The sequence below is a fragment of the Rhipicephalus microplus genome, chromosome 3 (assembly GCF_043290135.1).
Source record: "Rhipicephalus microplus isolate Deutch F79 chromosome 3, USDA_Rmic, whole genome shotgun sequence".
NCBI classification, from domain to species: domain Eukaryota; kingdom Metazoa; phylum Arthropoda; class Arachnida; order Ixodida; family Ixodidae; genus Rhipicephalus; species Rhipicephalus microplus.
Window position 1 is genome coordinate 97,476,364 of NC_134702.1, and position 16,020 is coordinate 97,492,383.

The following is a 16,020-nucleotide window of genomic DNA, read 5'->3' on the forward strand; positions in this document are numbered from 1 at the left end:
GGCAGGGGTACAGTTGCAATGAGAGGCTAATAAGTAAACTTGTTCGAACAATGAATTTTATGTTCAAAGCGAATGGTGATCTTGGTCAAATAGCCTCGAATCAAGTTTGAATAGTACATATAATATGTTCTAAAGAAAAATGGGCACATTTGTCTTGACCACCCGCACAATATTTTTTAAAAATTGAAACGAGGCCTGTGCAAATGCCTTCTTCTTTTTGTTGAGAAGAAATGGAAACAACTTTGAACAGTAACTGAATTTCACTTTTTGTAGAATGCAAATGATAATCTGCAGAAAATTTCGTGTAATAATATTTGCTATATTTGGAACATATACGCTCTTATAGCAAATTTTGAAACTTCAAAAATGGTGACTCAATGTGAGATTGATATGTTCATTTAGCCTTGAAGTGGGGCTTCGCAGCAGTGCGGATTTCTAACAACTAGGTGTTTTCATGGCTCAACACTCCTTGCTGCCGTGAAGCAACCTTTACAGGAAGTTACATGCAGTTCCACATGGTTTTAAATTGGTGCTTTCATGGCTTACCATCCCTCCACTGCAGTGAAACCACCATTTCAGGTGTTACACATGGATTAATATACACCTAGTCGTTCCTTTCGAATACTTGAATATTTTAAATATTTTAAATTCAAATCGAAGTGAATTCGAATACTGTGGTATTTTTTTTAATATTGAAACTATTGGAATATTTGCACAAGCTTACTAATAAGCACATACAAGCCAAGTTAAACTGCAGACATACACTTCAGTTTTCCACAATGCCTTCCCTGACCCCCAACTCGATTGACGCGGCTATAATAGGTACAGTAGCTGCAAATCTCCAAATTCATTTTGCACTATTTGGGTTTAATTCATTTGCATTGAATCTGAATGTATATGCTTATTATGCACTCACGTGAGGAGTTGCAGTTTGGAAAAGCTAATCTATGCAGCTACCGAATGGGAGCAAACGGCCTATTACTTGCATGTGTGTCGCTGTTTTGACCAGTAAGAATCAGTGTTCTAGTTTTATCTAGCTGCAAGCATAATGCTGTGAGGTATGTTTTTGGTTCATGGATAGCTGGATAAACTGCAAATGCTCGCATATCAGGAGAGTGTGTGGTAAGATGGTGTTTTAAAGAGTTTCATGGAGAATCTGTACTATGTTCACTCGAGATTTGGGCATGTGTAGAACAGGAAAGTCTTGCATTGGATAATTCTTGCTATCAATATACCAATCAGCTCTTGAAGTGATTTGATTTTTATGCTATAACGATAGTAGTTGCCTTCTATTCTTGCGTTTCATAGCTCTAATTAGTGCAGTGCCCAATATTGTGGCAATAGAGTTGGCACTGTTGTATCTCTGTCAACACATCACTTTATTTCCGTCGCTGCAGGAGGTGACATCCAACTCTGAGCGCAGCGAAGTGACAGTGACGGCCCGTGATCAAGACACCCTTGAAGACCTGGTGTCTCGTGTCGCCTACGTCAACTCGCGCGACTTTCCAACACCAGGTCGTCGCACTGTTCAAGTGGCCACAACTGTCATGTAAGCATACCATGGTAGTGTGCTAGAAAGGTTCATTGTAGCAGAGATGGTCATTTGTGGTGTTTCTGACTTGATGGTTCGGGAAGAAGCCAGTAAAAGCTTGGGGAAAAAGAACCCTGAACCTTTGCAAATCATTTGCTGATGTATTCATCTGCTGGCTAGAATTCTGAAGCAAATGCTTGAAATTTATCAATCTGCCGGCAGGGATGCCAGCACGGAGTAAAAATGCTCCACTAAAGACCGTACCGATAGTCGTCTGCCCACATAGTACATACCAACCCTTGAGTTGGTGCTTAACATGTTTTGTTTGCATTCATAACTAAACCAATGCCGCCACCCCACTGTGGGCACAATGTTATGTGCAATTTTACAAGAATACAAAAGCACACATGATGCGTGCATGTCATCTTATTTGCTCTCAAATCCGCATGCCTCATCAGTGCAGAAAATGAGAGCAATACGATACAGAGTGGGTTGGTTCTAAATTAACAACGGAAAGCATGAACCTAAATAAACCAGTGGAAAGGTCTATTGAAATTTTAACCTCAATCGATTTGTCAAACACTAGGGCAGCATTGGCCAAATTTGTATTTTAGAAATAAACTCTGAAAAAATTGACAGTTGCTCAGTCAATCTTATCTGCTGTTCTACCTATCCCTACGCTCTAGGTGCAGCAACGGTAAGGCACAGAAAGTTCCCCCAGTTGAGTCGTGGGTGACCATTCTGGCGGCTGAACAGCCAAGCATCACCATCAATGGCACACCCAACCTGGCACGCGAGTACGAGCCTTTCAAGCAGGGCATCGAGCTTTTCGCCTCCGTCTTCATCTCGGTGGGCCGCGAGCGTCCGACTACTACGCAGGCCAGCACGGCTTCCTCCTCTTCGCAGGTGCGGAAAGAGCTTCTCTTGTTTTTGAGTGTGTGCGTGAAGAAAAGCAAAAGTGGGCTGAGAAAATTTATTGTATCTCATGTTATCGATGACAAGCCGACCTAATAGGACATAAAGTGAAACATTTTGTTACTTCAGTTAGATGGAATGATTTGGTGCGTTGTGAAACTAGCAGTGCCACTTAAGCCAACATTTCGTCCATGAGTGTGTCCTCGTCAGGATGACAGCGAAAAATGCTCCCTTTGTAAAATTGTGGCTCCAGGGTCACTTCTCGTAAAACTTCAATTAAGAATCTGTATTCCGCTTAAGTTCTAATGAGATGACTTGGAAGTTAAATTTTAGTTGACTAACTGTTTGTTGATGATTGATCGATATGTGGGGTTTAACGTCCCAAAACCACCATATGATTATGAGAGACTCCATTGTGGAGGGCTCCGGAAATTTCGTCCACCTGGGGTTCTTTAACGTGCACCCAAATCTGAGCACACGGGCTTACAACATTTCCGCCTTCATCGGAAATGCAGTCATTGCAGCCGGGATTCGATCCCGCAACCTTCGGGTGACTAACTGTTTGTTAACAGGCTGACAATAACATTCAAACCTCATTATAACAAAGTTGCATCTTAGACTAAAATAAGTTTGTTAAATCTGAAAAATCATTATAAAAGTTTATTTCTAACACTATATCTACTACAAGACTATTTTTCATTTGCTTTATTATAACCTATATTTCATTATATTCGAGTTTGTTGTTTTGAGGTTTGGGTTATAAAAGAGAAAACGAAACTCTTGATTACATTTTCTTGATGTTGTGTTAAAACTGCGGTGCCGGTACTAGAATGAGCTGTTATTAGTATCTACATTCAGCATTTCTGTCATAAGCACACTGACTTCGTAGATTTGTGAATTCGATGGCATGGCTACAGAAGGTTGCCCTTAAGTACTGACATAAGGATTTTAGCCAGTACCACTTTTGACAATAATGATGGAGACGAAAAGATCCTCTGTTCAGATCGTCGTAGTGTAGTGCAAAGACACGAATACAAAGACAAAATGTACAACACAGGCTATGCAGCACCTGTGTTGTATGTCTCCATGTGTTTGCTTTTGTGTCTGCGCAATGCTCTATGACGATCAGCAAGCATACTAGTTCAACAAGTTGAGATTCTTAACAGTACTGCGGCATCGCATAGTTCACAGCCAATGGCCCTGCCTCACTCATTCGGTCATGACGAATTGCGTGATTCACATGAAGCGCACGTGTCGCCTTTGCAGGAGGATGAGGATGATGACGACGAAGAGGACAACCAGGTGTCGCCACCAGTGGCTTCCCAGCGGCCCGGACGGCTGGACTCCTGCAGTGTGCAGGTCTACCCTCCACTGAACCCGGACCACGAGCACTTCCAGCTGCCGTCGTACATGATGGCCCACCTGGGTATCCACCACCGAGAGAGCAAAGACGGATTGGTCATTTACGGTCAGTACGATGATATTGCACGTGGAAGACTGTAGCACGATAGGAACTTGCACATAAGTGACGGGGTGCTGAGGGAGTCTGTGGAAATTCGTGAAAGGCACACAACAAAGATTTTGCGTGTTGGACAGCTGACCTTTTTATAGCATAAAGATGGTTCACCAACAAATGCAGAATGACCCAACCCTTATTCATAAATGATTTTAAATAATTCGATGTTCAGGGTGACCAGTGCAGTTCATCGATATGGCCATAAAAATGCTTGCGCCAACTGCCAGTGGAGCTCTTGATTTATGAATGTGCTGGTAACGTTAGCGTGACATGACTTATGCGTTAGGGCTATGTGAGTTGCAGGAAATTTTGTTTCTTATCGCTCCCTAAAAGTTTGAAGTAAATTGAAGGTACGATAATATTGGTGTCATGAAATGTGCTACAGAATAGGAGAGCACATTGAATACACCCGGGCAGCAAAATTTTTCAGTCCCAGTTATATTGTTGAGCTGGAAATTTTCCCTTTGTGGAAAAATTTATGCTTCAGTAATCCGGCTGTTTTTTTTTTTTAATTCAGCTTGAAAGCATGCAATTCCCAGCTAGAAAACATGCAATATACATAGCGTTGTGCAACATTTTAAATTGGCCTTTGGGGTTTTACATAAGTGACCTAAGGTCTTCGGTTTTGTCACCCTGACTTCACAAAACAGAAACATTCTAAACTGCACTTTTGGTGGTTGTGTTACAGAGCCAACATATTCAAAAAATGGCAGTGCCTTCGAAGTTTCATGAACACATTGAATTTATGCCGCTACTTGCAGTAATTGCAGAGTGTTCATAACCTCAGAATTTTCGCCGTCCCAGCACATTTGTCACTTGAAACATTAGTGACCGTACTTTGTTGTAGTTTTTGCCCTCAAAAAAGATTGTAAGTTTTTGCTGGTGAAATTACAATCGTACTCTTTAGTGTTACGGGTGCCAGTATATCCTGTTCGCTGATGTTTGTTTTGTTCTCCTCAGGAGCTGACAAGGTGCAGCACTATGAAAACGTGTTGCGACAGATTCTCTACTTCAACAAGAAACCTGCCTACTACCTGAATCGTGCTTTCAAGTTGGTCTGCTCAGAGTTGAATGGTCGCTTTGTCAGCAACGAATACATCCAGACAGTGAGTTGACCCTGCTTGTAATTATTGCTGTTAGCAGATTGTCGTAGTTGAAAAAAGATCTCATTGTTCAAGATTGTCTGTAGCAGAGCAGAGAAGCAGCCAGGAATATTTTCCAGCAAAGCCAGGTGTGTTACACCTTGCTATGTTACTGGACAAGATGTTCGGTAATGCATGTAAATTGAAGTTTTAATTTTTACTTGCGGTGCATTCTTCTGCAGTTGTCGCCAATGTATAGCATCTATTTTTCGTATTATTCGTAAGTCGTATTACTAAGCTGGTTTCTTTACATCTGTCGCATGCGCCATCATTTCAAAGGCCAGTGACTGCAAAGGGGAATGTCAATCACAAGCAGCAACTCCAGTCTTCATGCGAATAATTAAACACTTCCACATATCTGTTCATAGAATAATCTTCCAGGGCTTAAACTAAACATGCAAGGTGAAATTGTAGTTGCATCGCGCAAGCCGGAACAAAAAACTAGGCTCGTGCTAATAGTGAATTTTAGGTTGGAAGTGAATAGTGATTTTGGTGGGATAATTTCGAATTGAATTCGAATAGTATATATTCGAATTCGAATAGTATATATTCGAAAGAAAAATGGGCATATTTATCATCACCTAATTGACCTGCACAATATTTTTTCATATTGAAATAAGGCCTCTTTGCAAATGTATTTTTTTCTTTCACAGCAAGTCGAAACAACTTTGTGTAGTAGTGGGATATGAGTTTTGGTAGGATGCGAGTGATAACCTGTAAAATAGGTAACATTTTAAATTTTATTATACTTAGAGCATATAAGCTATCATAATAAGCTTTTGAGCTTAATAAAATGATGAATTGATTTGAGGGTAGCATGTTCATTTAAAGGGGGCCTGCAACACTTTTTCAAGTAGTCATAGAGCCAGTAAAGAAGCTTGTTGCCTCACAAATTTACTACCGCAAAATTTTTAAAATGAGTCCAGTACAAGCAGAAGTTCCAAAATTTGTCGCACGCTGCAATTTAATTTTCTCTTCTCATCCCGACAAAATAGCTAGAAGCCAAACAAGAAAGAACGGCACGGCGAAAGAAAATACGTCACACGTACCTCGTGACCTTGAGCGCCTGTTTCTTTTTTTTTTCTTTGAATACACAGCTTTTTTAATGTGATTGCGGCCTCTCGTTGCGGCTCCAGTGACCACCGAGCGCGCCATGTTCAAATTGGCTAATGGCTGATGCAATAGCTGTGACGAGTGATTTTTGAGCTTGTGGTGTCATTTGCCGAGAGAAGAGAGCAATTTTCAACTGGCATTGAGAATTTATTGTGAATTGCAGGACGGGCGTGCTGCGCTATAATATTTGTCTCGCGTGTTCTCGGAAGCCTCAGCTACCGTTCGGGAGCGTTTTCTGACCACACTCAAGAAGTGTTGCAGGGCCTCTTTAAATTTGCAGGAGGACTTTGCGGCAAAGCGATTTTTTTTGGATGGATGGCTTTTCTGTTAAGCATTTCGACACTGCAATAAAACTACCTTTACATGTCATTACATGCGGATTAATATACACCTATTCGTTCGATGCGAATACTTCGAAATTTCAATAGTTTAAATTATGATTGAAGTGAATTTGAATACTCTACTATTGGTTCCAACATTTGAAGCATTTTAATATTCCCGCAAGCCTAAAAACTCGTGCTTAGCACAAATTAGTGCGGTCTTGTTTGCAACTCTAGTGTTGCATATTCCATAGGCTTCAGAAATTTCATGAAGAAAACATATATTCAAGGATTACACGAGCGTCTCCTTTTAACACAAAAATGTTTTAGTCCGGGATCCACCACAGCTTCGTTGATGTATTTCTGTCACTGTTCTGATGTAGAATATATAGTACTAACAGATTGCAAAGAAAAAAACTAGGACAAAAGGTTCTGTTGCAGGAACCAGCGACCTCGCGCTCCACAGTGCACTCGCGCTAACCACTAGGCCACGGAGCGTATGCTGACCACTAGGCCACAGGGCATACACTGTCAAACTCGCTGACGGCAAGCCATTTATGTACACCGTACAACATTTAATAGTCCTCAGAGCTCGTAACTTCGGAGCGTTTTCTTCATCAGTAGCGAGATATCCTGATGTGCTCGCGTTGGGCGCGCCTTCAAAGTCTTCGCCTGTCGTGTTTCGTTGAGAGCTGTCTCAATGAAGCGTGGCCTCTTCTGGGTGCGTGCTTATCAGACTTGCGGCTCTAGAGAGCACAAAGGACACTTTGCTTGCTGCTGCGGCCGAGTTTACGGAAGGAGCATGGTGCTCACACACGAAGAACTAAGATTTGTGGCAGTTGTTCGCGCTTGTCCTGTGTATACTTGTGCGGTCATTTCCCGAGTCTTCCTTTCTGTTTGAACAGCGCGTTAAGTGTCGAGCTGTGACAGTTGTTGGTACGTGCTCGTCCTGTGTATGCTCTCTTCGTACGTGCTTTCTGCTTGAGGTGCACATAGCAAGTTTTGAGCTGCCTGCTGTTCTTTACGTGACTTCGCAATTTGCTGCTGTAGCATTCATTCTTTCGCCCTTGTGGTGAAGTGATGTGAAATAAATGCTCAACTACCTCTATGAAGACACGTTTCGCTTTAGTGTTATACCGATTCTTAAAAGGAGGGATCATCCACGTTTTTTGAAAGAATGGGAGTGAGTGGGTGGGGGGGTTAGAAGCAAAGTCAAAGCGAGTGGTGGTTGGTGTCAAATGCTTTCTAACTGATTTTGAATTCTGGCAGGATCTGTATGGAATGCAAGTTAAAGGTGGAAAAATATGATAAATCTTCAAATTTACCTCATTACACCCATATAAGTCCTTATAACAAGCTTCAATACATTAAAAAAAAATTTAAAAAACGAGTCAGGGTGCTGCTAGTATGCACGTGTAACCCTGAAGTATGGCTGTAAGGCAGTGCAGATTTTTTTTTAGTGTTTCATAGTATAACAGCCCCACTCTGTCGTAAGCCCACCATTTCAGGCAGCTTACGTGCAGTAAAATATGTCCATTCATCATTTGCAGTACTTAAAACTATAAAAAATAGTAAGCTCTTGTGGAAGTGCATTGGAATGCTGTAATATTTCTTTAAATATTTAGAACACCGTACTATTTGCCCATTCTTAATCATTTAGTGCTATCGATCATGTCCATGTGTGCTCTAGTAATGACGCGACCCTTCGTTCTTTTCTTGTGCTTTTAGCTGACAGTGATCCACCCACGGCCAGAGTCACCCAGCCAGCACGAAACGGCAGCGCCTGCTACCGGAGCAATGCGGACCACTCCAGCCTCGCCATCCTCCTCACGGCCTGTGGCTCCAGCCGCACCTGCCATGGCTGCTCACGCGCAGGTGGCATCGCACAGCGTAGAGGCCAAGCCGGCAAAGACACATGCAGGAAAATACGTGGAACTGCTCGACGGCGGTGCTTCCGAGGCACTGGCCAAGAGCTCTGCGAGTGAGTGGTGGTCTTGGAATTTGTTGCTGAAGCGGAGCTTCATTACAGATAATTAAGTATTCTGCTCTGTTTTGCTAGTCTCAATATAATATTCTCTCACTAAATAGAACCTGAAGGGAGCAAGAAAATATGTTCCATTTAACAGGGGTTTCATTTGCTGTGAGATGAACAGGGGTGCATTATTCAGGTACGAAACTACAGTAGACTCGCGATAATTCAAACTCTAAAAATTCATACTTCCGTTCAATTCAAACGAAATTAGATTTTCTGGTTGGCCCTCTATGCTTTCTGTGTATTTAGAAGTCTCTTAATTCATACCTTTTGCAGTTCCATACTGGAAAATATCTGCTGCTTTCCCACTACTATTTAAGGGGGGACGCGGGTATCAGATCGCGAAAATCGCGGAAAAAATCAATTTCTGGGAATCACTCATTTCGTAATCTGCAGTGCCTATTCTATGCCGTATCAAACCGATTTGGCTGAAAACCATCCCCAGATGTCCGAAAAAAATAAGTTTGTCAGCGCGATCGACAAGAAAGAGGCTCAAAATTGCACAAAAACACCGATGTTCACAAAGCAAGTGTTAATCTCTCGTGCCACCGATCGCCGTCATCTTGGTATCCTTCCAAAAGTCGACGCTTTGCCTTCCCGCTTTCATGCATTCCAAATGTCACCGTCAAAGAAGAAACGTGCAAAAAGCAAAAAAAAAAGCACGTAGCCATACGGCAATTCGAGGGCTGTTTTATGAAACGGCGCCTCCGATTGGTTGGCCCGCTGCAAGAAGGCTCCCCTCCCCGTTGGGTGCTGTCACGACAATAGAGGAGGAGCCGCCATGGTCGTCTGCATCGAAAACCACGTTTCGTGAACGTTTTTTGACACTTGTTGTACGCACGTCGTTATAGACTCTAGCTCGTTCAAAAAGAAGTTTTCGGCGACTCACTCGTTAGAAAAACGAAAGCGGAAGCCTCCTACGGCGAAAAAAAGGCGGCGGTTAGTCGGAGCAGCAGAATATTCAACGACTGTTCTGGAATCAACGGGACACGTGATTGACATGCCAAGTTGCCTTGCACCGCATCACCCCCAAGAACCCAGCGGTGAATCTAACAGTCGCACTGTGACAACATCGACAATGCGTCGTCTGGTGATTGTCACGGAAAATGGTCAACGAAGGACGCATCCGATGCTTCCCCGAGTAAAACAACCCTCGACGCGCAGGCGCTCGCTCGCGCAGCCGACATGAAATCGTCGACTATCGTTCGGATGAAAGGTCGCCGTCAAAGTCTGCGAAAGTGCGCCCGTTATTTCCGAGCGATCTTCGTCCGTCGACAAGCATAGACGTGAACGATAATTCACCGTGTGCGCTCACTTCAAGTTGCTCAACGCCGTCGACCGAGCGCCGAGATGAAATTGCCGACAGCCGTTGGGATCAAAAGTCACCATCGCCGGCAAAGCCTGCGGAAGCGCGCCTCTTATCAGGGAGCGTTCCCCGCGCGTCGATGAGCTTCGGCGGGAACCTTGATTCACCGTGTGCCAGTGGTTCAAAAATTTATGCAACGTCGTCAAACGAATATCGCACCATTCAGGCGCACTTGGAAACTCTCTACATATCAGCGGGAGCGGTGGAGGCGCAAGCATCGAGCGTTTGCGACTCTCTTCGCGCGGTCCTCACCATGAGCTATGCCCCCTTGGTCCTACGAGCTGGTGTACACATAGAGTTGCAGAGGCACAAGGACATGCCCAACCAGCCCACAAGCACAAGCTTTCCAACAGTTGCCAAAGCACTGTTGCCAGTGTATGAACGCCTTGCAGACACACAGCTGCTTGATCGGTGTAAAGGAGGGACGACACGGAATGCAGCTGAGAGCTTGCATTCTGTGATTTGATCTCTCCTATCCAAAGACCAACATGCCTCCCTTTTTGCTGTAGAGACAGCGGTAAACGAGGCAGTAATGAAATGAAATTCAGGATGCGTGCGTATGTACTCGGAAACGTGTGTTACATTGGGTGTGCGTCCTGGTTCCATGGCTCTCCAGAGGGCTCAAGAAAAAGACTGCCTGCGTCTCAAAAAAGCGCGTAAAAGTGAAGAAACCAAGGGACAGAGGTCCAAGAAGATGTCTCTTCACAGTGATGCCAAAGACTATAGCCCTGGGGCATTTTAATAAAGGTGCAACATTTGCAAAACCTTAAAAGGCATTTTCTGTCATGATTTTTTATTTTTTTTTTGCCAATGACCTTGCTCATGGAAAGCATTGCGCGACTATAGTTGGACCGATTTTCATTCTGTTTGTTTTATTGTAACTCGTAGACTTTGTCATAACTGACGGCAGTCTTCAAATATTAGTTTAGGCTCCCATTTTTTTTTAAATTTCACAGTCACTGAAAGGCAGGACTTGATGAAGCACATGCATATGCAAATAATGTTCAGCAGAATATTGTTATGGCATTAAAAGAAAACCTGGCACTGTCTTCGGCTACAAGCAATATGTACACATACTTTAAAAGTTGTTCCAGCACTTAAGCAAGTTTCCTTACTATGCCAGACTCTCCGCGAGTGACAAACTCAAGAATTTTTTTATAAAATGAGAACTAGTAAAAATATCTTTATGAAAATTTGCATTCATCTCTTTAATGTGAATTTCAGTGTGTATACAAAATTTCATGAGCCTAGGCCAAGATACAAAGAAGTTGCAAACGATCCCCACATCCCCCCTTAAGAGTTTGCATGCTTATATAATCCTAACAGTCTAAAAATGACACATAAGCGCCCTAGGCCTTGGCGGAAAAAGGCTTTGCTATTAAACTAATGTTCTAAATGAAGCACACACACAGTAAACCGTGATGCTGCTCAACTGGTACAGAGATGTCTGTGGTTAAGGCAAATTAGCAAAGAACAAGTTGGCAATTCACGATTTCTTCAAAAGGTCTGATCAGCAGTAAATGGCCAATAAACTTGTGGACCCTACACCTCTGCTTTTTGCTCATTGGGTGCTGTTAAGGTTTAAAAATGCTTAATTAAGAAATTTTTAAATGTGACGAAATCAATGCCTGAATATGTGTGGCGTCACTTAGCCACGATTTATATATTTGAGAACTTCTGATAATTCAAACTTTTTGATAATTCAAACAAAATTTAGAAGTCCATTCAAGTTTGAATCAACGAGAGTCACCTGCAATTGTAGCATGAGCAGTTGCTCCACTTAAGCAGCGATTCCGTTTAAAAGATTTCGATTTACTGGGAGTTTACTGTAGTATTTATCACCCGATTGCACATTCTATATTTCACCCCTTCCGTCCATTTCCAGTTAGTACATTTAATTCTGTGAATTGCCTATGCATATCCTCATAGAAAGGAGCAATGTGGCATCAATTGCAACAAAAGACTTAAGTGACGATGAAGAAAAGCCTTGTCTTCCTTGTCACTTAAATCCTTTTTGTTTTGCAGTACACCATTCCTCGGATATTGAGCATATGAAAGTGTATATGAAAACATTTTCGGCATCATTACTAGGCTGCCATATTCTGCCAAAGACCATTTTTGATGCTTTATTTGATCACCTTTGTTCTTGAACATCTGTGTTGCTGTGGATACACGTCTATAACCTATTACCGTACTTACTCGTGTAATCCTCGCACTCGCATAATTCTCGCGTCCCCGACATCGCCCGACAAAAATATTATTTCTTTTTTTCCTCGAGTAATTATCGCACCCCTGAAAATTGCAGCAATGATGTCGTCTGCTCATTCCAGCTACTGATGATGATAGAGTGCGCCATCTCCTAAACATAGAGCGTACTATTATTGAACCGAAATTCAATCCAATCCAATGCAAGCCAAAGTGGCAAGTGTGTGTTGCGGCATGATTTGTATTTTGTGTCTGGAATCTTGTTACGTTATGGGGTGATACGGAAGCTACAGGGCTGCTTTCAAGTTGAAAGTGATTGATCATGCACTGAACAGCGGCAACAGGGCTGCCGGTAGGCTTTTGGAGTAGACGAGTTTTGTGTTCGCTACTGGTGACGGCAGCTGAAAGCCACCAAGACATGTTGGGCCTTCCATGTGCCTAAGATTGAGATTGATGGTAAACTTTATTTCTTCAGAAGGCAACTGGGGATGATTCTGTTAAATGGCCATCAGCCCAATACTGACGTCCTTCGTTTACCTTTTGCGGACTCCTGTTGAGCAACGAACGCTACCGCTACGCCCGCATTGCCCACAAGCTTTGCATACAATATTCTATTTCTCGACTATTTGATTTCACCTTTTGTGTCTCAAATAAACCTTGCCTTGTGTTGAACCTGTGTTTTTAATGTTGTGAAGTGAGAATCCCGATCTGCGGCCACTTCGTATTATTTTTTGCTCTGTACGTCTTTGCGAAAAGTTTTCCCCGAGTGATTCTCGCCCCCCCCCCCCAACCTTGCATCGTTTTTCCGCGAAAAAAAGTGCGAGGACTATGTGATTAAATACGGTAAATGAATAGAAAATGTGTTTAGATGTGCTGTCTCTTGCTTCTTGTTTGATTTGACTCGCCGGACGATTTTTCAGTTTTGTTAATCTGGTCCCATCAGAATGAGTCAACTCTACTTTGCCTTCAATGAGGCCATGGAATAAAAGAGAGAGGGACAAAGAAAAATGACGAGACATATTCACGTCCTGTGTCTTTCCTTTGTCCCTGTCTTTTCAGTGCTATGGCATCATTGGATGTACGAAACCAACTAGCTCTAAAATCATTGCTCCTGTTCTTTTGTATGTGCTCGCTATGCTTTTCTTGTGTGTGTCTGTGTCCTTTTCACACTGGCATTGTTTTTCTCTGTCGATGCAGGTCACGCAGTGACCATCATCATAGTGGTCTGTGTCGGCTTCCTGGTGTTCATGATTGTGCTCGGAGTGATCCGCATTCGCGCTGCGCACCAGCACCAGCAGCACCGGCAGGGCAGTTCACGCCTCCGCTCAGGGGACGATCAGGACCAGGAAATGGCCTGGGACGACTCCTCACTCACAATCACTGTGAACCCCATGGATGTAAGTGGACCACTACTTCACTAGCACGAGGCATGCCCAGTACATGTAGTGTCTGAAGGTGCACCACAGCCTGGCGGAACCTCTTTTTTTTTTTTTTCAGCCTTTAGTGCCTGCTACAAGATGAAATATTAGACAAAATGCCCGCTTTCACGAGCTTTCTGATGTATTTTCAGAGAAAAACGAACTTTGGCTTAGAAGCTTTACAGTAGCTGCAGTGCTGTATACCTGAACTATGCACAGCTACGTAATATTCTGAGGTGGTATCCGCTGCAGTTGCATTCTTTCAACTTTTCATAACTCATTACCGCCATTTCAAGTGTGATGGTAAGACTTTCCATTGCAGAATAATTTGTGCCCTCGCCCCCTGTCTTAAAGGGGTCCTGAAACATTTTTTTAAGTAACCATGAAATGAATTCACTGGAAGAGCTTTATGCCTCACGAATTCAATGCCAAAAAAATTTTAAGAATCCGTCCAGTGCAAGTGGAGTTGCAAAGATTTGTCGCAGGCTTCAATTGCATTCTCTCTTCTCTCATACCGATGAAAGTGCTGGGAGCTAAGCAGGGAGGGATAGCAGGGCTACACAAAAACGTCACGCGCTCAAAGTCACGTGCGCCTCATGACCTTGAGCACTTGTTTCTTTTTTCTTTGAATGTGTAGCTTTCGCAGTGTGATCGCGCGCGCATGCGTGGACAAGTAGCAGCCTCTTCCAGCGATCTCTGTAATGACCGAGCACGCCATGTTCAAATCAGTTAATGGCTGATAGATGGGCTTTTTATAAGTGATTTTTTAGCGTATATTGGGATTTTTGAGAGAAGAGAACGCAATTTTTAGCTGACTGACAATTTATTGTGAATTCTAGGCCGCAAGCTACACTATAATATTTGACTCGCATGTCGTCGGGAGCTCCTACTACCGATCAATAGCGTTTTTTGTCCGCGCTCAAAAAAGTGTTGCAGGGCCCCTTTAATGAACCCGCCTACGGCCAAGCGTTTTGTTGTGGGGGGATGTTTCATCCTCCAAAAGCATCCTCTTTGTCTTAGGCACTTCTCATCTAATAGATGTGGGGGTTGTCTTTCAGCAAATAGCCGAAGAACGGGAAAACCGCCGTGGCGTGGGCGCCAGCACCGGCGGCGGGGCAAGCAACGGTCGCCGAGCCACGGCCGAGGATGACGACTCGGACAGTTCGGACGACGGCAGCAGCTACCACGAGGAGAGCGAGGAGGAAGAGGGGGCTCCTCCTGAGAAGGCTAAGGCCAAGGGGGACCTCGAGTGGGATGACTCGACCCTTACCTTTTAGGGAGAGAACTGATGGGCGTGCCACCTAGGCAGCAAAAGTCTCGCATGCCCACCGCAGTGGTGAAGGAGGCAACAGTTCCTTCTCCTTTATTTGTTTCTTCTTGTCGTTGGCCTCCCTCAAGGCCACAGTGATCCGTAACGCCTTTGTGATTGCAAAGGCCGAGCAGTGCTTCAAACAAGGACACTTTCAATTACAAGGAAGAGTAAGTGTTTGCAGGCCTTCCTTCCTTCTTTCCTCCTTTGTGCGTCATCCTGCTTGCAGCACTGTTTGGCTCCGCATCGCATCCAAACTAGCCCGGGCGGCTGGACGCCCACGTTTCATTTCACCGTCACGCTGCGACCGCAGCACAACCACAAAGAATGCAGAAACGAAGCGTGGTTCCTCTTTTCATTCGCACCGCTGTCGCTGCGCGATTTAATATCGAAGGCGTTGCGGATCACGAGCTGACCCCTACAGCTGCAATCGTTACAGCGATCCAGAATGCCACCTAGTGTGCTGACCGGGAGGGGCTTGCACGTCAGTGTCTTTGTCTTCTTCAGCCGAAAAAAAAAAAAAAGAGGATGGCACAGCTTCTAAGCGTGGCTGGCTGTCCGAGTAACTCAGCCTGGCTGATTCCTGTGGAACGGTAGGGACAAATGCAGCGAGAGTTGCATGCGCATGCCGCGGCATTGCAAGCAGCTACCTTCAACGCTTTTGGTTTCTTGTTTCCGTAAAAAAAACTATTCAAAGAATGTTACTGCGAGCTTGGGAAGTTTCTTGTGGAAGCACACCCTCGGTTGAGCTGCCCACTAGGTAGGATTCTAAGTGCTGTACCACGACTTTGTCAGCTTCTCCTGTCGACAAAAAAAGAAGTGAAGAACGTGTCTCACTTTCTTTCTCTCTTGGCTTCTTTTTTTGAAAACCGAAGTGTGTACTTCGTGCTGCTCCCTGATGCGAGTGACCCCTGCCCAGCACGCACTCGCTATCCGGTAAAAAACACCTATCTACCACAACTAGGCTGAAGGTAACGCACGATGCTTTGGCTGCAGCGAAAGAGAAGCCAATGAGACAGCGCAGATCGGAAGCCGCAAAGCTCTCTAACATGTCACGGTTTCAGTTTCACAAAACAATTAGGACTCGCTCCACAGAACGTGAATCAGTGTGAGGGAAGCACATGCACTAGTCGCAGAAGCAATGATATTTACA

The 16,020-nt window shown here is 43.9% G+C and overlaps 1 protein-coding gene across 1 annotated transcript in view; it reads left to right on the forward strand.

Annotated features, from left to right (window-relative positions):
* Cals (calsyntenin 1) overlaps positions 1–15,371 on the forward strand; it is a 276,874-nt gene extending 261,503 nt beyond the window's left edge. Inside the window, exons 11-17 of the mRNA XM_037423274.2 lie at positions 1,398–1,549; positions 2,218–2,437; positions 3,713–3,914; positions 4,923–5,068; positions 8,266–8,518; positions 13,338–13,537; positions 14,617–15,371. Coding sequence (XP_037279171.2) covers positions 1,398–1,549; positions 2,218–2,437; positions 3,713–3,914; positions 4,923–5,068; positions 8,266–8,518; positions 13,338–13,537; positions 14,617–14,835 — 1,392 coding nt within the window. The 3' untranslated portion in view covers positions 14,836–15,371. The remainder of the gene's footprint in view (positions 1–1,397; positions 1,550–2,217; positions 2,438–3,712; positions 3,915–4,922; positions 5,069–8,265; positions 8,519–13,337; positions 13,538–14,616) is intronic.
* The last annotated feature ends 649 nt before the right edge of the window (positions 15,372–16,020 follow it).